This window comes from Thermobia domestica, chromosome 11 (assembly GCF_964235325.1).
Source record: "Thermobia domestica chromosome 11, izTheDome1.hap1.1, whole genome shotgun sequence".
Lineage (NCBI taxonomy): Eukaryota > Metazoa > Arthropoda > Insecta > Zygentoma > Lepismatidae > Thermobia > Thermobia domestica.
In genome coordinates, this window is record NC_137464.1 from 33,042,478 (window position 1) to 33,062,062 (window position 19,585).

General features: G+C 33.3%; 1 protein-coding gene across 1 annotated transcript in view; it reads right to left on the reverse strand.

Annotated features, from left to right (window-relative positions):
• Nucleotides 1-1,585: 1,585 nt before the first annotated feature.
• Nucleotides 1,586-19,585, reverse strand: part of LOC145664019 (uncharacterized) — a 223,370-nt gene continuing 205,370 nt past the window's right edge. The window contains exon 13 of the mRNA XM_081730310.1: nucleotides 1,586-2,057. Within this exon, the coding sequence (XP_081586436.1) occupies nucleotides 1,705-2,057 (353 nt within the window). The 3' untranslated portion in view covers nucleotides 1,586-1,704. The remainder of the gene's footprint in view (nucleotides 2,058-19,585) is intronic.

Here is a 19,585-nt window from a genome sequence, read left to right on the forward strand (position 1 = left end):
TTGGAATATCGTTAGTCTTAAACCAATGAAACAATAAGTACAAAATTCAACAATATTGTAATACAGAGTGCTTAAAGAAACGGAAAATTTTGAAAATTAAATAATTTCATGAAAACATACTTTTCAAAAAATATTTATCTCATTTAATAGTAAAAATAATGTTAATTTAGAATACATATAGTACAATTTATTTTCTTAAGATGCCATCTTGCAGGTGAGCTTCTCTACGCAACATTCCTGCAGTCTCTTCGTTACATTATTCGATTCGCATACGGCCTGGAGGTTTCTTTTTTTCATTGCCGAACCAATTTACGCAAAATTACGTATCCATGTTTTAATTGTATGTGCTGACGGAACACGATCGTGGCGTCATAAATTAAAATGACGGTGGAATTCTCTACCGTTCCCCCTTCACACTGTCATTGTTCTTGTAAAACGCTTTGATCACAAAAGCACGTTGCACACCACTTTAAGCATTCATGATAACTAAATGGCAGGGTGTCGTTGACAGGCTGGCGTACTTTATTCAGTGTTACCAAACGTCCACTGTTGCCAACACAACTTTCAATATTTCCCATTTCTTTTAATCACCCTGTATTTGCTACTGAACTCAAGGAACAAATAATTTTGTTGAGTTCGTCTTTTCTAACCAATCAATCACTAATCAATGGTAAGGAATGACAAGTTTAACATTTAGTAATGCGTGTTTGATTTATTAACTATGACTAACATTTACGTTCGTGTTAGTCTAACAAGAAATTTAAATTTGTATCCAATCATTTGCAACTTCCAAGAAATAAACGAAGTATTTAGATACACTTTTTTTTTTTTTTTATCTAACAACTTGTGTATGGCGAAGGCAATATTTTTCGCACAATCTTTTATCTAGAATCAGTCTCGCACATCTATAAATAAATATTAGACAGAGTTTACAAATCAAACAACGCCAGAAGCTTCTCCTGATTTTCTGTGTAAAAGCTTGATGTAAATATTACTTATTATTTTTTTCCCAAACATTTTTTTTTAAAAAAGATGTTAAAATAAATTCTGAGAAACAAAATTTGCTTCAGAAACAGATAAATCTCAATGTACAGAAATAGGAATAGTGATCTCATGTTGTAAATAATCTAAATATTCATCACTTAGCAACATTTTTCAGTGTCCTTTGTTGTTTCTTACATTAAGTTTGGTCAAGTATCATTTTTAGTTTGCTTGATAACATCTCCCTCTAACGTTTCCTCTTTCTGTTTGTACTTGAGAGATGAATCTGACCAAAGATACTATATATATTAAATACTGGTTTACATAGTAGTAACTATTTTGATTGCTTTTCCCTGTATGGGTATCACTATAGTTTCTATGATGTTTTCCATAAGTAGAAGCTTTGCTTTGTTATAATTAAATATAAACTAATTATTTGCTGAGCAAAACTATATATTTTCATTAAAATTCAACACATGTTACAGTTTCGCCAACTAACTCTTTGGCTTCATCAGACACTATGTGATACAGTATCTGTATCACATTGTGTCTGATGAAGCCAAAGAGTTAGTTGGCGAAACTGTAACACGTGTTGAATTTTAATGAAAATATATAGTTTTGCTCAGCAAATAATTAGTTCATATATAGTTTCTCATTCACGTCTCAGATATATCACGAAATGTATCATAAATAGGTTTCATCATTATTTTATTTCGAATTCTATTATAGACTTTTCGCATGGCGATGTCGTAAAGGAGAAGAACCGTCTTCCTCCTCTTCTTTCGATTTAGTTTCTTCTTCATTAGGACCAGATGTCTCTCCTGTAGCCACAGGGTCTTCGGTTTGTCTAATGGTAAATGTCACGCAGTAACGTTTGTTTCTATCCAATCGTTCAGTAGGAAGAGAAATTACTTGTTTTTCGCCACCATGGCTTAACTCTAGCGTCACAGGCTTCGATGGGTCAACGTATTTTAAACTTTTAGGAGTTGCAACATTCCGAGATTTCGTCTCTATTCGCGGTAAAAATCCTCTTGCTGTTATTGATTTTGGTATTTGGTGGTGATTCAACTTCGTAACTGGAAAGTACAGAAAGGTATTATATATGAATACATTACGAAACGTGATTTAAAACAAAAATCTTGCAGAAACCAGAGAAAGAACCGGTTAAGTTGCAGAAAAATTTAGCTCCTACTCTAAAATGAATTTTGTTTGTCGTCAAGAAATCAATAATAAAAGACTGTGCGCATTTGACAACTAATTTACAGCCTTCCCACTACTCTGTCCGCAATAACTCGGCTGCTGAGAGAAATGCAGCAACCCTATGATCTGTATAGCATTTAAATTCTTGGACAACCTATACTTTCCTTATCTTGCCTTTATATTTAATTTTGTCTTCTTAGCCAGAAAAAATCTCCCACCTCATTTTCTTAAATCTTTTCTACAAAATATTTAACATTTTTTTTTTCTTTATTTTACTTTCATTTACGTTTTCTGCCTTAGATCTGAGGTTAGTATTTTCTGTTCATCGGTTTCATAGATTGCCAGATATGAAAAGAAATCTAATGTAAGTAGTTCGATTGTCCTTAGTCTCAATCTGAAAAAAAAAAAAAAAGGTACGTAGAAAAAAGTGTACTGTGGAAAAGTGCAATGTCTGCTGTATTAAAAGTTGTATTAGAGCCTATATTAGAGGTTAAGGAAAAATTCTTCACAAACATAGAAAAGCAGAACTGTTCGCTTAAATCAGCAGGAAATAGAAAATGTTTAAATATTCTTATATTTTCTGGACTCGTTTCTTAAATTGAAGACCTCGGTACAGGTAGGTGACAGCTCCACATTTTTTTTCCGATTTTGTATTTTACATTGAAATATATGAAGGAAAATATTCTCTTTCACTCTGTACAAGAACAGTACAGCTCCAACCAATATTCCATAAGGTATTAAAGCAAAAGAGCTTTACCAGGCTACGTGTTTTCTTATTAGAACTAAATATGCCTATTACTTGGATTGTTATATGTGTTTGGAGCAAGAATGGGACATCTCCAATACATAACAATTAATTATACATAGATAACATAATATTTTATTAAAATATCATTGAAATTGGTTTCATAGAGGCAAATTCTAATATAACATTAAACATAAAGACAAAATCTTTAAAAATGAATTAGTAAAACGTTTTTTTGAGATTCCTGAAAAATTTTAAAAAGTGGAGCTATCCCTTCTTGCATCGAAGTCTTCAATTGTCCTCATTATTCATTTCATGTGTCTATTAAAAATGTATGTATTTCGTACTAATAAAATTGTTTTTTTTTTCTTCTATTATGGTGATTACTTCTATTCTTAATTGAGTTAAGTGCTTTAATGTAAAGACTACATATTAAACTGAATAATATTTATTAAAGCCTTCCCTCGATCCAAGGATGTGTTTTGTTATATTATTCTTTTTAAAATAGTGGTGGTTGATTCGCAAAATACTTCATTCTAAGATAACTTACAAATTTCATGGTTTTGTAGAATTTCCGCTGTCCAGTAAGCTTGCAAATTAATCACCATATCCTACTGTGTAAGCTTGGAACATAACAAAAATGACGGCTCCAAATATAATTAAAATACAGCCCTGGACTAACAAAGGATAAATGAACGAAATCCAATGGAATAAAAGGCTATTTTCTTATTCAGGACAAATAAACACAAACTTTATTGCTTGAGTGTAAATACAAGAGATTAGCAAACAAGCTTATTGGATCATCTGAAAGTAGACTAAAATGTAAATGTGTTCTAGCTAAAATCGATTTTCTTAATAAGAGGTATTTTAGCAAGAAGTATGTCAAGACAATACCGCAAACTCTATTAAAATAAGAATATAATGTATTCAGGATAATTTACTTACTTATTCATTGACAACCAAATTATTTAGGGTTTTCGCACAAGACTTTCGCACTTGAATTAGAAGTTAACATTTATTCTCAATGGGTCTGTTCCAGTAATAAGAAAAATGGCAAATCAACCAGCACAAATACATTACCGAAGCATAAAAAATCTTGCAATCCCATATTTGAAGACTCGTTGGCAGTCAGCAAGCTTTTACATTACAGAAAAGGATATCTTTCCAACTTAGTGTGATAAAATCGTGTTTATTGATTAAATTGGTGCTTTTAAGTTACGGATAAATGTGTTCACAAAAACTCTCCTAAGGTCATCTTGAATACTTTCAGTATAGTCAAGCTAAAATCTGATATACAACCATATGCATTCGAAATATGTATCTTGCCGGAAGTTAAAATAAACTTTCAGTTGTAATATTAATCTCTGGTATATATGGTTCCTTAGCTTTCTAGCCACGTGATCTTTGTGGTGGACAAACACCATATGCGTGGGTTTTCTCGGGATTTTCTTGTTTTCTTCCACTTTCTTCATTCCACCATTTCATTAATTATCACCACAACCATCTCCCTTAGCCTTGGAACATAATCATGAAACCTTAACTAAACTTTAAAAAATCTTGTACGTAACTTCACTTTTTTTTATGAACGAACAAGACTGAATTTTAAATTCAAGAACTTCTTACGTAAAATCAATAGATACAAACTACAATCTTGAAATACTAATTAAGATTAAAAAAAGAAATTTCAATTTATTTTTAAATAATCAAATTTATATACTATAACTAGGTAGCAACCACATTACACACTACAGCAAATTCATAAAAAAAAAAAAAGATGTAAAATATTTATGCTGAATCGTAAGTTAGTTTTCACGATTTGAAAAAGAAATAATTTTATTTATTATTGTTTTCTAACGTTAAAAGTGATCCTAGTTGTGGATAATCATTAAAAATAATTCCATTATGAAATATATATGCAAAAAGATTTACTTTAAATTAAAAAATTGATATGGACATGTTACGAAATATAGAAGTAAAAATTCTACAGATTTCAAAAATGTCAAATGTTACTGAGAAATGTATTATTTACTATGTGAAATACAAAGACAGACTAAATAATAGTGGCTGGAATCCCAAAGTAAGTATGGAAAACAAATTACTTACCAGAAATTACTGTAGTTTAAAAAAAAATAAATAAAATAAAAGAATTATGTTTAGGCTCTTTCGTTGTCGCTTCATCATGCATACCGACAGAGAGAGAGAGAGAGAGAGAGAGAGAGAGAAGAAATAGAAACACAAATAGTGTTCAAGAAGAGGACAGTAACTGACGAAAGTCATACCCGCTTACTATAGTAGCATCTAAATTCAGGTGATAGTGTTGTCAGACAGTGGTCGAAATAGAAATAAGTTATTACTGATATGCTCGTATGTATAAATCTGTCTTAGAAGTACTTTTTGGGAAATTGTTAAACTAGTTATCGTTTATCATTGCTCTTTTCTATCAAAATTAACTTATTACATATTTATTTATTTATTTATTTATTCGTCCAGCGCGCATACTGTAACATATGTAACATCACGCGTTGCAGTAAGCTTATCTGAAATAGGGCATACGATTATACGAACCTGTCAATGATTAAGTTTTCATAATGTGAAGCTATAGTCTTCAAATTTTATGTATTAAAGAGCATAATTTTGGAAAACAAGTTAACTTTATTATATTCAATCTTATTATTTTCATTTTGTTATGTATTTGTAAGAGATGACGAACTACATAATTTACACGGTTTACCAAACATCAAGTCTAGGAGGCTTAGGTGGGCAGGTCATGTAGCTAGGATGGAAGAAAGTAGAAACGCTTTCAAAGTCTTGACTGGAAGACCAATCGGAAAACGACTATTAGGAAGACCTAAGCGCAGATGTAGGGCCATATTAAGATGGATGTCGTGGAAACTGGATCCAGTTGGGAACCTCCTGGTTCCATAAGCCATAGAGTTAGTTAGTTAGTTTTTTTTATGTATTTGTATGTTATAAGTAATTGTCTGGCATTGTATGTCAATGTTGTAAACTACTTTGTTACGTTTTTACAAAACATTGTATAATCTGTTTGTAAACAATAATACAACCGTCAAACAGCATGTTAAAAGATATTTCATTTTAATGTGATGTTAAAACGAATGATGTCAGGGAGATTTCTGGTTGGTCAATATTTCGTCAAAGAATCGTAAGAGCACGTGTAAAATTTCAAACTCAAGTATGGAAACTGTATTACTGCAATTCAGTGCTTTCCAGTAATATATAATCTTCAGGTTACTTCCTGAAACATCAGAGATAAAGAGACACAAAGCGATAGTAATAGAGATCTAACAAGTGACACATTAAGAGATTTACGTCGTTCTAAAAACTAGTACATTCACTGTGCTCTTCATTGTAACAAAAGTATGAGTTCATTACTTTAAAAGAACGCTAAAACAAATACACCACTGCCATTCTTAGGAGATCTACACGGCTTGAAGTTGTGTACATTTCATGCCAGAAACCTACCTACAACAGTTTTAAGCCTGACATTCACATCTGCAATAATATCTCACAGACATGCTACACAAACAACATATTACACACTCAGGTCAGTTTATTGTAAATATACATTTGATACTTCAATGATTTACTTGTTCATTTTTATCACAGTTCTGTTTGACCAATAAACCAACAATGGTGAAACATCCCTAAATTATCAAAACCTCTCGCTAGCATATCATAGGTATGTTAAAATACACTGTTAATTCCAAATACTAACAGGTTCAGTCTAGGTTGTCCACCAAACTCTAATATCTACATCCTACACAAATTTTAATTTTAAAATAAGAAAAGAAACAGGTTGACAATAAATAGGAAAATGATAAATAAGTACATTTTAATTTGAAATTCACATGAGAAAGAAAGAAAGAAAAATGAGAGAGAGAGAGATATGAACAATAAATAAACGATGAACACTAGAGCATTATTTTAACATAGTAGAGCTTATTTTAAGATTTTATAACTGGTATGATTTTTGACATTCTAATTTATTACCGATATACCATACTTGCCCAAGGTTAAAAGTGGAGGGACGTAAAGGAGGACGATAAAATTTACAGATAAAGTTGTAGTAAGACAAATGGGCATGAATATAGAGGAAGGGGTGGAATGATTAATGGAGACAAACAATGTATAAATATATGTGTTAAATAATACCAGAAATAAATCGAAAATGTAAATCATAAGAAATAATATAAAATGTAAGTAACAGTAGTAATAACAGTAAATAATATAGTTTATGGGAAGAATATGTTGGCTCAGTGGTAGACCGCTCATCTCTAGTGCATAGGATTCCTGATTTAATACCGGCTCTTACCACCAAATGGATATTGTGGGAGGAAAACATCGTGTTCGTGAGTTTCCTCGGGGAGTCTCCGTTTCCTCTCATTTCCTTCATTCCACCAATATCACCCACCTCATATATATACAGTGGCGGATCTAAGGGGGGGCTATAGGGGCTATAGGCCCCCCCTTGACGCTCAGGTATACACAGGATAAAATGGGCTTCAATCCTGCTTTACACTGGATAAAACGGCAAAATATGGTTTAGCCCCTCCCTTGATCATATCCTGGATCCGCCCCTGTATATATATATATATATATATATATATATATATATATATGAATGTCAAGTAAAAACGAAGACAAGGAGTTACAGAGTGGTCTAAAGTGAAAAAGGTCTAAACCAAATTTAAAATAATCCCAACATTATTTAATAAGAATAGAAAGAATACAAAATAATGTCATGAAGGAAGTAGTAGACGGAGCAACATGGCATAATGATCTTCGCAGACATTATTATCTGTGGAGAAAACGCAGAAAACAAAATAATAAATAATTTTTGTACGTTTTTTTTATTGTTACACAAATGTATATAATTTTCCCATAACAACAACAAAGGAATAAATAATAAATAATAATAACAATAAATAAATAATAATAAAACCTACAAATATTAAATATAAGACAAAAAGCACAGAAAAATTTGTACTAAAGATTTACAAAGAAATTAGATAAGTACTATTAATAACTAGGAAAAAATAAAGGGAAGAAATAAAAGTAGGGAAGGAAACGCTAAAAGAAGTGTACAAGTATATGTACCTAGAACCAGAAATACGACAAGCAAAAGAATATGTAATGAGTTAATGAATACAATAAATAAAGAACCAAAATCCTATCAACAACATTGGAACAAAAATCATGTTATACTAAGAAGGAAAATACGCTAACGTACAAAACATATACGTGCCTGACACAACAGGAAAGGAAGAAACATTTATACTGCCAAAAAAGAAACGAAGTAGAATGCAGTAGGGAGAAATTAAAGAGCATATTAAGAAAGACGGAAGAACATAGAATCGGGAATAAGAAGGGTGAAAAGCGATATAATCCTCTCCCCCCAAAGAAAAAGAAAAATAACGGAAGAATACAAAATAACAGAGAAACTGTAAAGGGAGATATCACGATCAAGATGAACGATGGGATCAATGTAAACTTAAAGAAAGAAAAAAAAAAAGAGGAATTACGTGTGAAATAGTAAAAGAAAGAGAATGATGAAAAGAGATCAAGAAGAGAAAATGTCTTATTTATGCCAAGATCCGACTACTACTACTACTACTACTACTACTACTACTACTACTACTACTACTACTACTACTACTACTACTACTACTACTACTACTACTACTACTACTACTACTACTACTACTACTAATAATAATAATAATAATAATAATAATAATAATAATAATAATAATAATAATAATAATAGTTAATAAATAAAAATATCGAATGGAGTGGAGTGTGATGAGATTGTTATAGAGGATTAAGACACGGTGTGTGATTTCATCATATAATAATGAAATTTTTTTCCTTCTCTTCTAACATACTTTGAAGAATCGAAGGGATTTTTTTAATCAAAGAATACTTTGGTGGAAAGTATGGTTGGATGTACAATTGTGATGAATTGCATGTTCTGGGACAGGTAGGTAGGCTTCCTACGAGTATCGATGATCATTGATGCAAAATGTCAAAAGAGAATTAAAGTTTCGCTAACATACAATGCCCGTCAATAGCTGCATTTAAGGATCGTAAATGATAATGAAAAATCTCGACTACTGGATTGGTGAAAATTGTTTTGTTTTCTTCGTGGCAAGAAGGTAACATATATAGCATGGCATCATCTTACCTAAAAATCACATCCCTGGTGTTAATCGTCTGTCACTAACTTACTTCATTTTATTCTTACTATTTCTCAAGGAACTACTATCATATTTACTATTATTGTAGACCTGTCTTTAGTTTTGTGTTTACATTTTAATTATCAACGAACTTAATAAGTTCGTTACTGAATTCTCTATGTCTGTGTATGTGTGTGTCTGTCTGTTATTTCTGAATTTTTCAATTTTGATCTCTCCATTCGATGAAGCATCGAAAACTATCTGAAAGAACTTATGGAATTTTTCGCGTCACTCTTACTGTTCCCGAGACATTGGCCACAAAAAAAGTTCGGATTTCGGGAGATTTATGGAGCCATATCTCGGGAACCGTAAGTCATAGAGAGATCATATTGGTGTTGATCAATACCAGTACTAGTTATTGATTCAATTGATTGATAATTATTGTGTCATTAGTTATTTCAATTTAATCTTTTAAATAATTTATAAATAACATTACATAATTTTTTCATATTTTTTCATTTAAATAATTGCCTACAATTTGTATTATAATTTTTCTAATTATTTTATTAAAATTATAGTTTATATTAATATATTTATCTATATTGTACTATCTATTGAATTTAATATACACAATTTCGTATAAAATTCGAAAAAAATTATTCTTTTTAGGTTCGTTCTGGCAATGCCCTCCGAGCATTTACAACTGTTTTATTCTTATTTTTTTAATATATGTTTAAAGTAGTATATGAGTGTGGGAATCATTGTCAAGGGTATGTAATCCTTAAACCCTTTAGAAGATCTCAAGCAACAGTTGACACTCACCCACCCACAGACACACACACACACACACACATATATATATGTGGCCCATTTTAATCTTTCCACAGAAATATCTCGAAAACGGTTGAAAATAAATGAACTGAACAAAAACTCAAATAGGAAATACCATGGGGCAAATCGAATGGTGATGTCGCTGTGTCCCCCAGGGTCGCTTATCAAGGGGGCCCGTAGCCCAACTTTAAAATTTTAAATGGAAAAATGGGGCGAGTGACGCCTCATTCGATAGATCTTTAAAAGCTAAAAAGCGATGTGGCAAAAGATTTTTCATATCGGTCACCGTATTCAAAATAGCCGCCAAGATATGTTACCTGTATCAGATAAACGTCCAGTAGCATTAACTTGAAAACGGTTGAACACAAATGAACCAAACAAAACCTCATATAGGAAAGCCATGAGGCAAATCGAATAATGTTGTCGCGGTGCTCCTAGGGCCACCTTACATGGGGGCCCAGGCCCAAATTAGAAATTTTAGACGAAAATATGGGTCAAGTGATACCTCGTTCGATAGATCTTCATACACTAAACAGCGTTGTGGCAAAAGATTGTTCATATGGGTCACCGTTTTCAAAATGGCCGCCAAGACATAGTGGCTGTATCAAATAAAACGTTCAGTACCACTAATATGAAAACGGTTGAAGATAATAACAGATGAACAGAATAAAACTTCTATAGGAAATCACAGAGAGTATTTATCATTCCACGGCTCGAAAATGTTACAAGAGAGGAGAAGAGGATTAGAGTAAAAGTGCCATAATGCAAAGGAGGAATCTAATTCGTAGAAAATCATCGGTCCAACGTTAAGTGAGTGAAGCGGGACGGGAAGAAACGGTGAAATTGCAAACGAGAACCTTAGTTCTTGCAAATTGTTTCTACACAACAAAATTATCTGAAATGTTTTTTATAGGAGATAGATGTCTGTAATGGAAAAAAGTACGTAAAATTCTTGTTAAATGGTACGTTCCATTTTGATTGTAGGCAATGATTTGTGCAAAAATGAATCAACTGAAATGCGAAACCAATTTGTCGAACAATGCAATTTTAGAATAATGTATACAAACTTTGGTTTTGCTCGAAAGTCGTTGACACAATATTGAATCATTACAGTACCAGTCACTTGTATACCCAAGTATTTCAGACAAACCATACCGATTGCAAGTAAAAGTGGGATTTTCATTTGAAATTTTATAATTCATTCCCGCTTCATTCACTTACGGAGGGAGATCCGAAAGATAATTTTCTAAGAATTAGATTTCCTCTTTAGCATTATGTCACTTATACTTTAATAATCTTTTTCTCCATTGGATTATTCTCGAGGCGTGGAATGATAAATACCCACTGTGATTTCCTAGAGGAGTTTTATTCTGTTCATCCGTTATTAGCTTCAACCATTTTCATATTAGTGGTACTGGACGTTTTATCTAATACAGCCACTATGTCTTGGCGGCTATTTTGAAAACGATGACCCATATGAACAATCTTTTGCCACAACGCTGTTTAGTGTATGAAGATCTATCGAACGAGGTATCACTTGACCCATATTTTCGTTTAAAATTTCTAAGTTGGGCCTGAGTCCCCATGAAAGGTAGCCCTGGGGAGCACCGCGATTACATTATTTGATTTACCTCATGGCTTTCCTATTTGAGTTTTTGTTTGGTTCATTTATGTTCAACCGTTTTCATGTTAGTGCTACTGGACGTTTATCTGATACAGGCAACATATCTTGGCGGCCATTTTGAATACGGGGACTGATATGAAAAATCTTTTGCCACATCGCTTTTTAGTTTTTAAAGATCTATCTATTGAATGAGGTGTCACTCGCCCCATATTTCTGTTTAAACTTTTAAAGTTGAGCCCCGGCCCCCTTGAAGGGCGGCCCTGGGGGCACCGCAACATCACCATTCGATTTGCCCCATGGTATTTCCTATTTGAGTTTTTGTTCAGTTCATTTATGTTCAACCGTTTTCGAGATATTTCCGTGGAAAGATTAAAATGTACCATCCTGTATATATATATATATATATATATATATATATATATATATATATATATATATATATTAAATATACAATTGAGGAGTTCTATGTAATAGGGGCTCATACCACATAGGCCCTTTTTAGGAAGATTTCTTTTTTTTTTAAGTTCTTCGGTATCAATTCTATAGGTCTGCAAAATTTCATTCCGATATCGTAAGTCTTGATGTTGCTACAGTGAAGGAATAGAGGTCATCATGAGACAAAAGCGAGTATCTGCTGCAGTTATGCTGGTGAGGTAGTTGTTTGAACAGCGTTGAATATGTCGCAGTGTGCTAGCACGAATTAGAGTATAATTCCAAGAACAGAAGAGACGGTCAAATATGCTCATGGTAAGATTTTGCTCCTGCATTACCATTAAATTTGTTATTACAATGAAACATATATTTCTTGTCAGAGGTCATTCTTTCAACTAGTGTGATAGGAATGTTGGTTTGTGCTACCTGAATGGCCAAGGATGAAGAAGTGCTTACTCTTGACGTGGAAGCGCTGAAAGCAAGTTGGAAACAGCCCTACCCCTTTTATGGTAAAACATTGGGGACCTGTTATCAAACAGTGGAAGGATGGATTCACGACTATAATGAAAAGTAAACCATCAGCAACTCGACATCCTTTTAAGATTCAGTTCTGTGTACGACTTTGTTTCAAACTATCAGGTGGTATTCTAGCTGCTGATGCATATACTGGTGAATACATGGCAATTAAGTACTGTACTCGATCGGACTGTGACGTAAATCTTGTGGATACTATGTTAGGAAGTCAACCACTGCAGCCTAACCCAGCTAAAGAATGAGACGTATGGAGTTTGTCTGGATCCACCTGCTGTTGCTTGGTACGAGGAAGTGATCAGTCAAGCCAAACGTTGTGGGATGCAGAAGATAATCTTCATGAATATATGTTACCAGCTGTACATAATGTATAGACTGCTTCCAGTGCCCAGGATTGTTTACATGTCCAATTTCTACACGGAACTCCATATCCAATGAAGTATTGTTACACATTTATTATTCTGTTTACTTTATCTGCGCTCCTTACTTTGTGATTACGTTTCTTTATTCATTTTCACAAAGTGTATCATACAACTGCTGTGATACATATACAAAAGAATCCTACAAAGTCGTTCTCCCTAAAAAGGGCCTATAAAAGCCTTTTTGAAAGCATTCATATTTATGTTATAGTGAAACGAACTGTTAGTTTCTTTGTATTTTGTAGAAGAAAAAGAATAAATCTATATTTCTTCTGTGGGGTACACACGTACAAACATTAAATTATATATATATATATATATGTTTGAAATGTTTACACGCAATTTTCTCAAAACATGGTTTCCCGTTATGGGCCCTTATTACATAGAATTCCTCAATTCATAAATAAATGAGTAATAAATTTCAGCAAAATAAAAGATATTAAAATTATTATTGCCAACGGACGACAAATCTTTTAGCGCCATAAAATATAATTTTCCACGATTTTCTCGAAAACTACGCATAAGAACTTACCCCGTAAACACGCCATATTGTTCAACTCGATATAGTCTATAGTTTGATATATGTATCATCTTTGGACAATGTTACTATTAAACAAATATTAAAATGTAAGAGGTATGGAAAATATTACTAACTGGTGTTCTGTTAACAAACTTATTTGCTAGTGTAAACATGAACACATGTAACATTTTATCGTCTACTAGAAACAAAAATCAAATAGAGTTTTCTTGTTCAACGAATCAGATCTTACGAAATAGGTTAAATTCAGTCAAAGATCTTGGAGTTACTCTACATTTGATACGAAACTGACATTTAATAACCATATAGTGAACATAGTAAATGAATCTCTCAAGATGTTAGGGTTCATAATTAGAACTGGAGAGGAATTTAATAATATTACCACACTAACAAAAATGTATTATTTCTATGTCCGATCAAAACTGGAATATGCTGCTGTGATATGGAACCCATCACAACAGCAATACAAACACCAACTGGAAAGAGTCCAATCTAAATTTATTAATTACTTTGCATACAAGAGAACTGGAATCTATCCATCTTATGAAAACTATCTAAAATTAATAGACAACTTCTGTATCCCTACACTTGAACAAAGTCGAAACATGAAAGATTTGATTTTTCTCCATAAAATAGGACAAAAAAGAGTTTAATTGTTCGGATCTCATATCGACATTAAATTTTCATGTCCCGGCACTTGAAACTCGTGCTGATAACTTTGGCCTGTTCTATTGCGAAAAAGCAAGGACCAACGTTTTATTGAAACCACCAATCTGGAGAATATGCTCTTCTCATAACAAAATATGTATCGAACACAAAGAAATTGACATATGTAATATGAACTATATGTTCAAGAAAACTATTGTAAATTTATTTTGTAATATACCAACACTATAATTGGGCTTTTGCCTGTTGTGTTGACGACAAATAAATAATAATTTTGAGCTGTTTCGTTAACCATAATCAATTTGGTTGTCTTGCTTGTGCATAATGAAAAGATTGATGAAAGTACACTTCAGTTTCAGTTCCATCTTGATAGGTGACGTGTTTGTTGGATAGCATCAATATTTTAGGTTTACAAAAAAATAGGTTTTCAGATTTTCTGGACAATTACACATGAGAATTTACTCACACATATCATTAGGTTCAGATCAATGCGATAAATTGATTACTATATGTCTCTGCGATCAGTTGATTGGTATATGTCTCTGATCAGTTAATTGGTATATGTATCTGCGATCTGTTGATTGATATATGTCTCTGTGATCAGTTGATTGTTATATTTCTCTGATCAGTTCGTTGGTATACGTCTCAGTGATCAATTGATTGGTATATGTCTCTGGTAAGTTGATTGGTATATGTCTTTGATCAGTTGACTGGTGTATGTCTCTGATCAGTTGATTAGTATATGTTTCTGATCACTTGATTGGATATGCCTCTATCAGTTGATTGGTAGATGCCTCTGCGATCAGTTAATTGGTATATGTCTCTGTGATCAGTTTGATTGGGTATGTCTCTGATCAGTTGATTGGTATGTCTCTGCGATCAGTAGATTGCTATATGTCTCTGCTATCAGTTGGTTTGTGTATGTTTCTGCGATCAGTTGATTGGTGTATGTCTCTGTGATCAGTTGATTGGTATGTCTGGGATCAGTTGATTGGTATATGTCACTGATCAGTTGATTCGTATATGTATCTGCGATCAGTTAGTTGATGTATGTTTCTCCGATCAGTTGATTGGCATATGTCTCTGCGATCAGTTGGTTGGTATATGTCTCTTCGATCAGTTGGTTGGTATATGTATCTGCGGTCAGTTGGTTGGTATATGTCTCTGTGATAAGTTGATTGGTATACGTCTCTGATCAGTTGATTGGTATATAACTCTGATCAGTTGATTTGTATATGTCTCTGCGATCAGTTGATCGTACATGTTTCTCATCTGTTGGTTGGTATATGTCTCTGTGATCAGTTGAGGAGTATATGTCTTTGCGATTAGTTGCTTGGTATATGCCTCTGTGATCAATTGATTGGTATATATTTCTTCAATCGTTGATTGGTATATGTCTCATTTTTAAACATTTTTTTCGTTACACGTTATTAATATTATACAATTAATATTTTTAGTTCTTATTATTGTGGTTATTAATTATTATTTGTTATTACTCTTTATTTATATTTTATACGAGGGTCACTACGAAAGTTTTGAGATGTGAAATAACTTACATACTTAAAATCAATTTAACACTTATATTTTCTCAAAGTATTCACCATTACACTGTACACACTTTTGCATCCTCAAAAGCCACTTTTGGAAGCAGTGTTGCCAGTCTTTTTCTTCAAGTGTTGAAAGTTCATTCTCGTAAGCCACTACAGCTTCTTCAGAGCTGCAAAATCTCTTCCCACGCATGCGATCTTTGATCCTGGGGAACAGAAAAAATCACACGGGGCCAGGTCAGGGCTATACGGCGGAGTCATAAGTTTGACCTCCGTAGATTCTAAAAACTGAATTGTGATGTTGGCCGTGTCTGCGGACGCGTTGTCATGATGAAGCAGGATTCCACACAATCCAGTTCTTGGACGCCGTTCCCGAAACTTCTGGAACACTTTTGTTAGGCAAACAGTGGTGTACCACTGAGCAGTAACAGTTCGTTGTTTTTCAAGTAGAACACGACCATCTTCTTCCCCACACTTCGTGTTCGCTTTACTTTTGTGGGTGATTTTCGTCTCGAAAGATCCAAACTGTAGACTGGCGTTTATTTTCAGGGTCAAATTGATAGATCCAACCTCATCACCAGTAACAATGTCAGAGACGCATCGAGAATTGCCTCCATCAACTCTTGCAAGCATTTCTTCACACCATTCCACACGCATGCGCTTCTGCTGTTCAGTCAAAGTGTGAGTCACCCAACGAGATGAAACCTTCCTAAGCCGAAGATGATCATGAAGAATTTTTGTTACTGCTGGCGATCCAATGTTCACTGTAAATTCAATGACCTTGAAAGTTGTTCGAGGATTTTCTCGAATCATTTGTTCCACAGCGCCAATGATATTATCTGACAGAGCTGTTGCCGGACGTCCAGCTCTCTCTTCATCTTTAAGCGATGTTCGGCCTCTTCTGAATTCACCAAACTACCGAAGAATTGTAGCACGGGAAGGAGCAAGGTCCTCAAATGCCCCCTGCGAACGGTCAAGGCTTTGTATCTCGTTCAAACCACTTTTGAAATCGTAAAGGATCATTGCCCGAAAATGTTCCCTTTCGAGCTCCATTCTAGACAACCGAATACTGCTCACATCAACAAACAAGTGAAGGCGATACGGCCACGCCGATAAGCGAGGCGAGTTGAAACTTCCTTCGCTTCTTCACTCTGGATACCACTACCGAACGCAATTATTGGAATTCAAATACTGTGCCACAACAATGCGTATCTCAAAACTTTCGTAGTGACCCTCGTATTTATTCATTCCTATTATTCATAGCTGTCATCTTTCTATTTATTATTCCTTCTCCCTCCCTTTACGACCAAACAAACTATCATATGAATTTGATATTTTCTCACTAATCTCTCCACACTTTCAATCTAACCACGTGATTACTCTAGACGTCAATAATGATGCGCACCAGTGGTTCCTCAGTTACTGATTTTTCTTTGATATTTACTTCCTCTCCCTTTTGTTTATCCTCATTGTCTGATGAAACAACAGCGAAAGTACTTACAATCTAGCTTCTTTATTTGTGTTCTGTGATAGTAATTTCAACTAAAGTCTGGTAAATGATTTATAAATAATAGTCTGTACATACTAGGATGTTTAATTCTTTAATAAACAAAGAAAACCAAAATGTAAGCAAGATTGTGTAATGCAGTGCTTTTTCCACTACTTTATACTCATACCATTATTGCAAATCCTTGTACATCAAAAATCTAGCCTAGTGTGGAACTACAAGTTAAAGACAAAATAATAAATCCACTTCAATCGTAAAACCTACTGGTTCCTTTATTGCAGCCTCATTTGTAAATGTCATAACATCTTCAAACGTAATACGGTGATAAACTAGTATATAATTAGCATTGATCTACTATTTCAATTAAAGGTGAACACACACACACACATATGTGCGAGTTATGTGCTATTATGGTAAATAATAAAAAAGAATATATAGTCCAAATCAAGCAACGAGTTACTCTAAAATAGTAAAACTAACACTAGTTCAAATTATTTTCAATACTATTTAAATTCTCTACTTAGATAAAATTGCACGCCAGGTACGAAGCAAATCTAATATAATTTAGTCAAATACTAACCAATTGCATTTTTCTTGTAGCCATCTACAGAAAGAAATAGTTGTTTTTATTAATAATATTTCGAAAAGATTATTTTTCTTATATTGCAAAATAGTTTGTTAATTTAGTAAATATTGCGATAAATATTGATACTTGAAAGAAACTAATGTTTACATTTCTTTACCAAGTATGTTCTGTGTTAAATTATCTTTCTTTGATTGTAATAAGTTCTTTGTTGATGTTTTCTGTTCTTTGCCTAACAAAATTTAATATTGCTACTAAGCTAACCATTAAGTGACAATTATATACAATTGTCAAGTCCGCAGCAAAAACCCTGCAACATGAACATGTAAGTTTATTGTGAAACTACACCCAAAAGCGCAAGGAATCAACATAACGTCTAAGTGGCACGAATCACACACGCGAAACCTCGGCGTCCTCCCCTGCGCACTTATTTTGGAGCAAAAGACAGTCATTTCACAATAAACTTACATGCTCATGTTGCAGGTTTTTTGCTGCGGACTGTACCTAGTTTGTCTTCTCGCTTTTTAGTTTTAATACATTTTATCATGTTGATATTTGTACTGTGTGTTTTTGTTCTTACTATTTATTTGTGGTTTGTTGCTTATATTTGTAATATTAATCAATGTAATTTAGAATTACAGCTATGCGCAGTGTTTGGGAAATAATTCTGCCTACGATTATAAGTTAAGAAAAAAAAACTCAATGAAGGGAAGTTAAAATCAGTTTGCAAACCTCCACCCAATATTTAGTAAAATAAACTAATGACCTTAGAAAGAAATATATTGAAGTTCGAATAAAATTTCCAGCAAAGAATGATCTTTCTAACAATAAAAACGATTCCTTTGTGCAGCTTTTAACAACAATCAGAATTAAATATTATTGATTGGTCTAATTATGGCTTATTTTTTTCAATATTTTCTACACCACTTTCTCTAAAGCCACTAGTGTTTGTGCTGTGGAATCTCACAATTATGTTGTCCCGTATATACCAGAGCAGTCAAAAAGTTCCCAGAATGTTATTTTTGGCATTTATGATGCAATCACAATGAATCTTGTACAGTGCAGACCTTACGTTGCCTAATTATGAAATTGACAAATGTGAACAAGTGATAACATGCAGCCTACGAGAAGTGTAGCTGAACGGAAAAGTGTGTGGAGATCAGTTAGCGTAATGTCGCAGTTGAAGCAACGAGCAAACATGAAATTCATGTGCAAATTGGGGGAAATCTACTTCAAAGACTTTGATAGCCTTAAAACAGTTAACGGTGATAATGCTTTAAGGAAAAACTGGCCTCAAAGGTATCCGTTTCACCACGGTAGAAGACAATTAAAATCAACGTGACGGCTGAACTTCAGAAGATACCAAAAAAGGACTTTCGTTTATCTTTCCAGCAATGGCAGGGGCAGTGAAATAAGCGTGTGTGCTCCGAAGATGCCTACTTTGAAGGCAATCAAGTAAATATGTACTCATATTGTGAGAATAAAGAACTGCAATAAAATTCCGGAATCTTTTTGACTGCCCTGGTATGTATCTCTGTATATAGCAAGATACGTAACTCAGGAACAAATAAAATTCATTTTTTTAATATAGGCTATATATATAAAGTTGCCCTTATTTTCATAAACAGAACCGACCCCCAAACGCTGTATAGGAATTCTGAAACACCTTTATGTTATACTCATGTAAAAAAAATGTTAGTAATCGATAAATATATTACCTTACTGCGAAAACAATCATGTAAATAAGTGAAGAGAAGAAGTGGAAAACATAAGACTTCTATTTT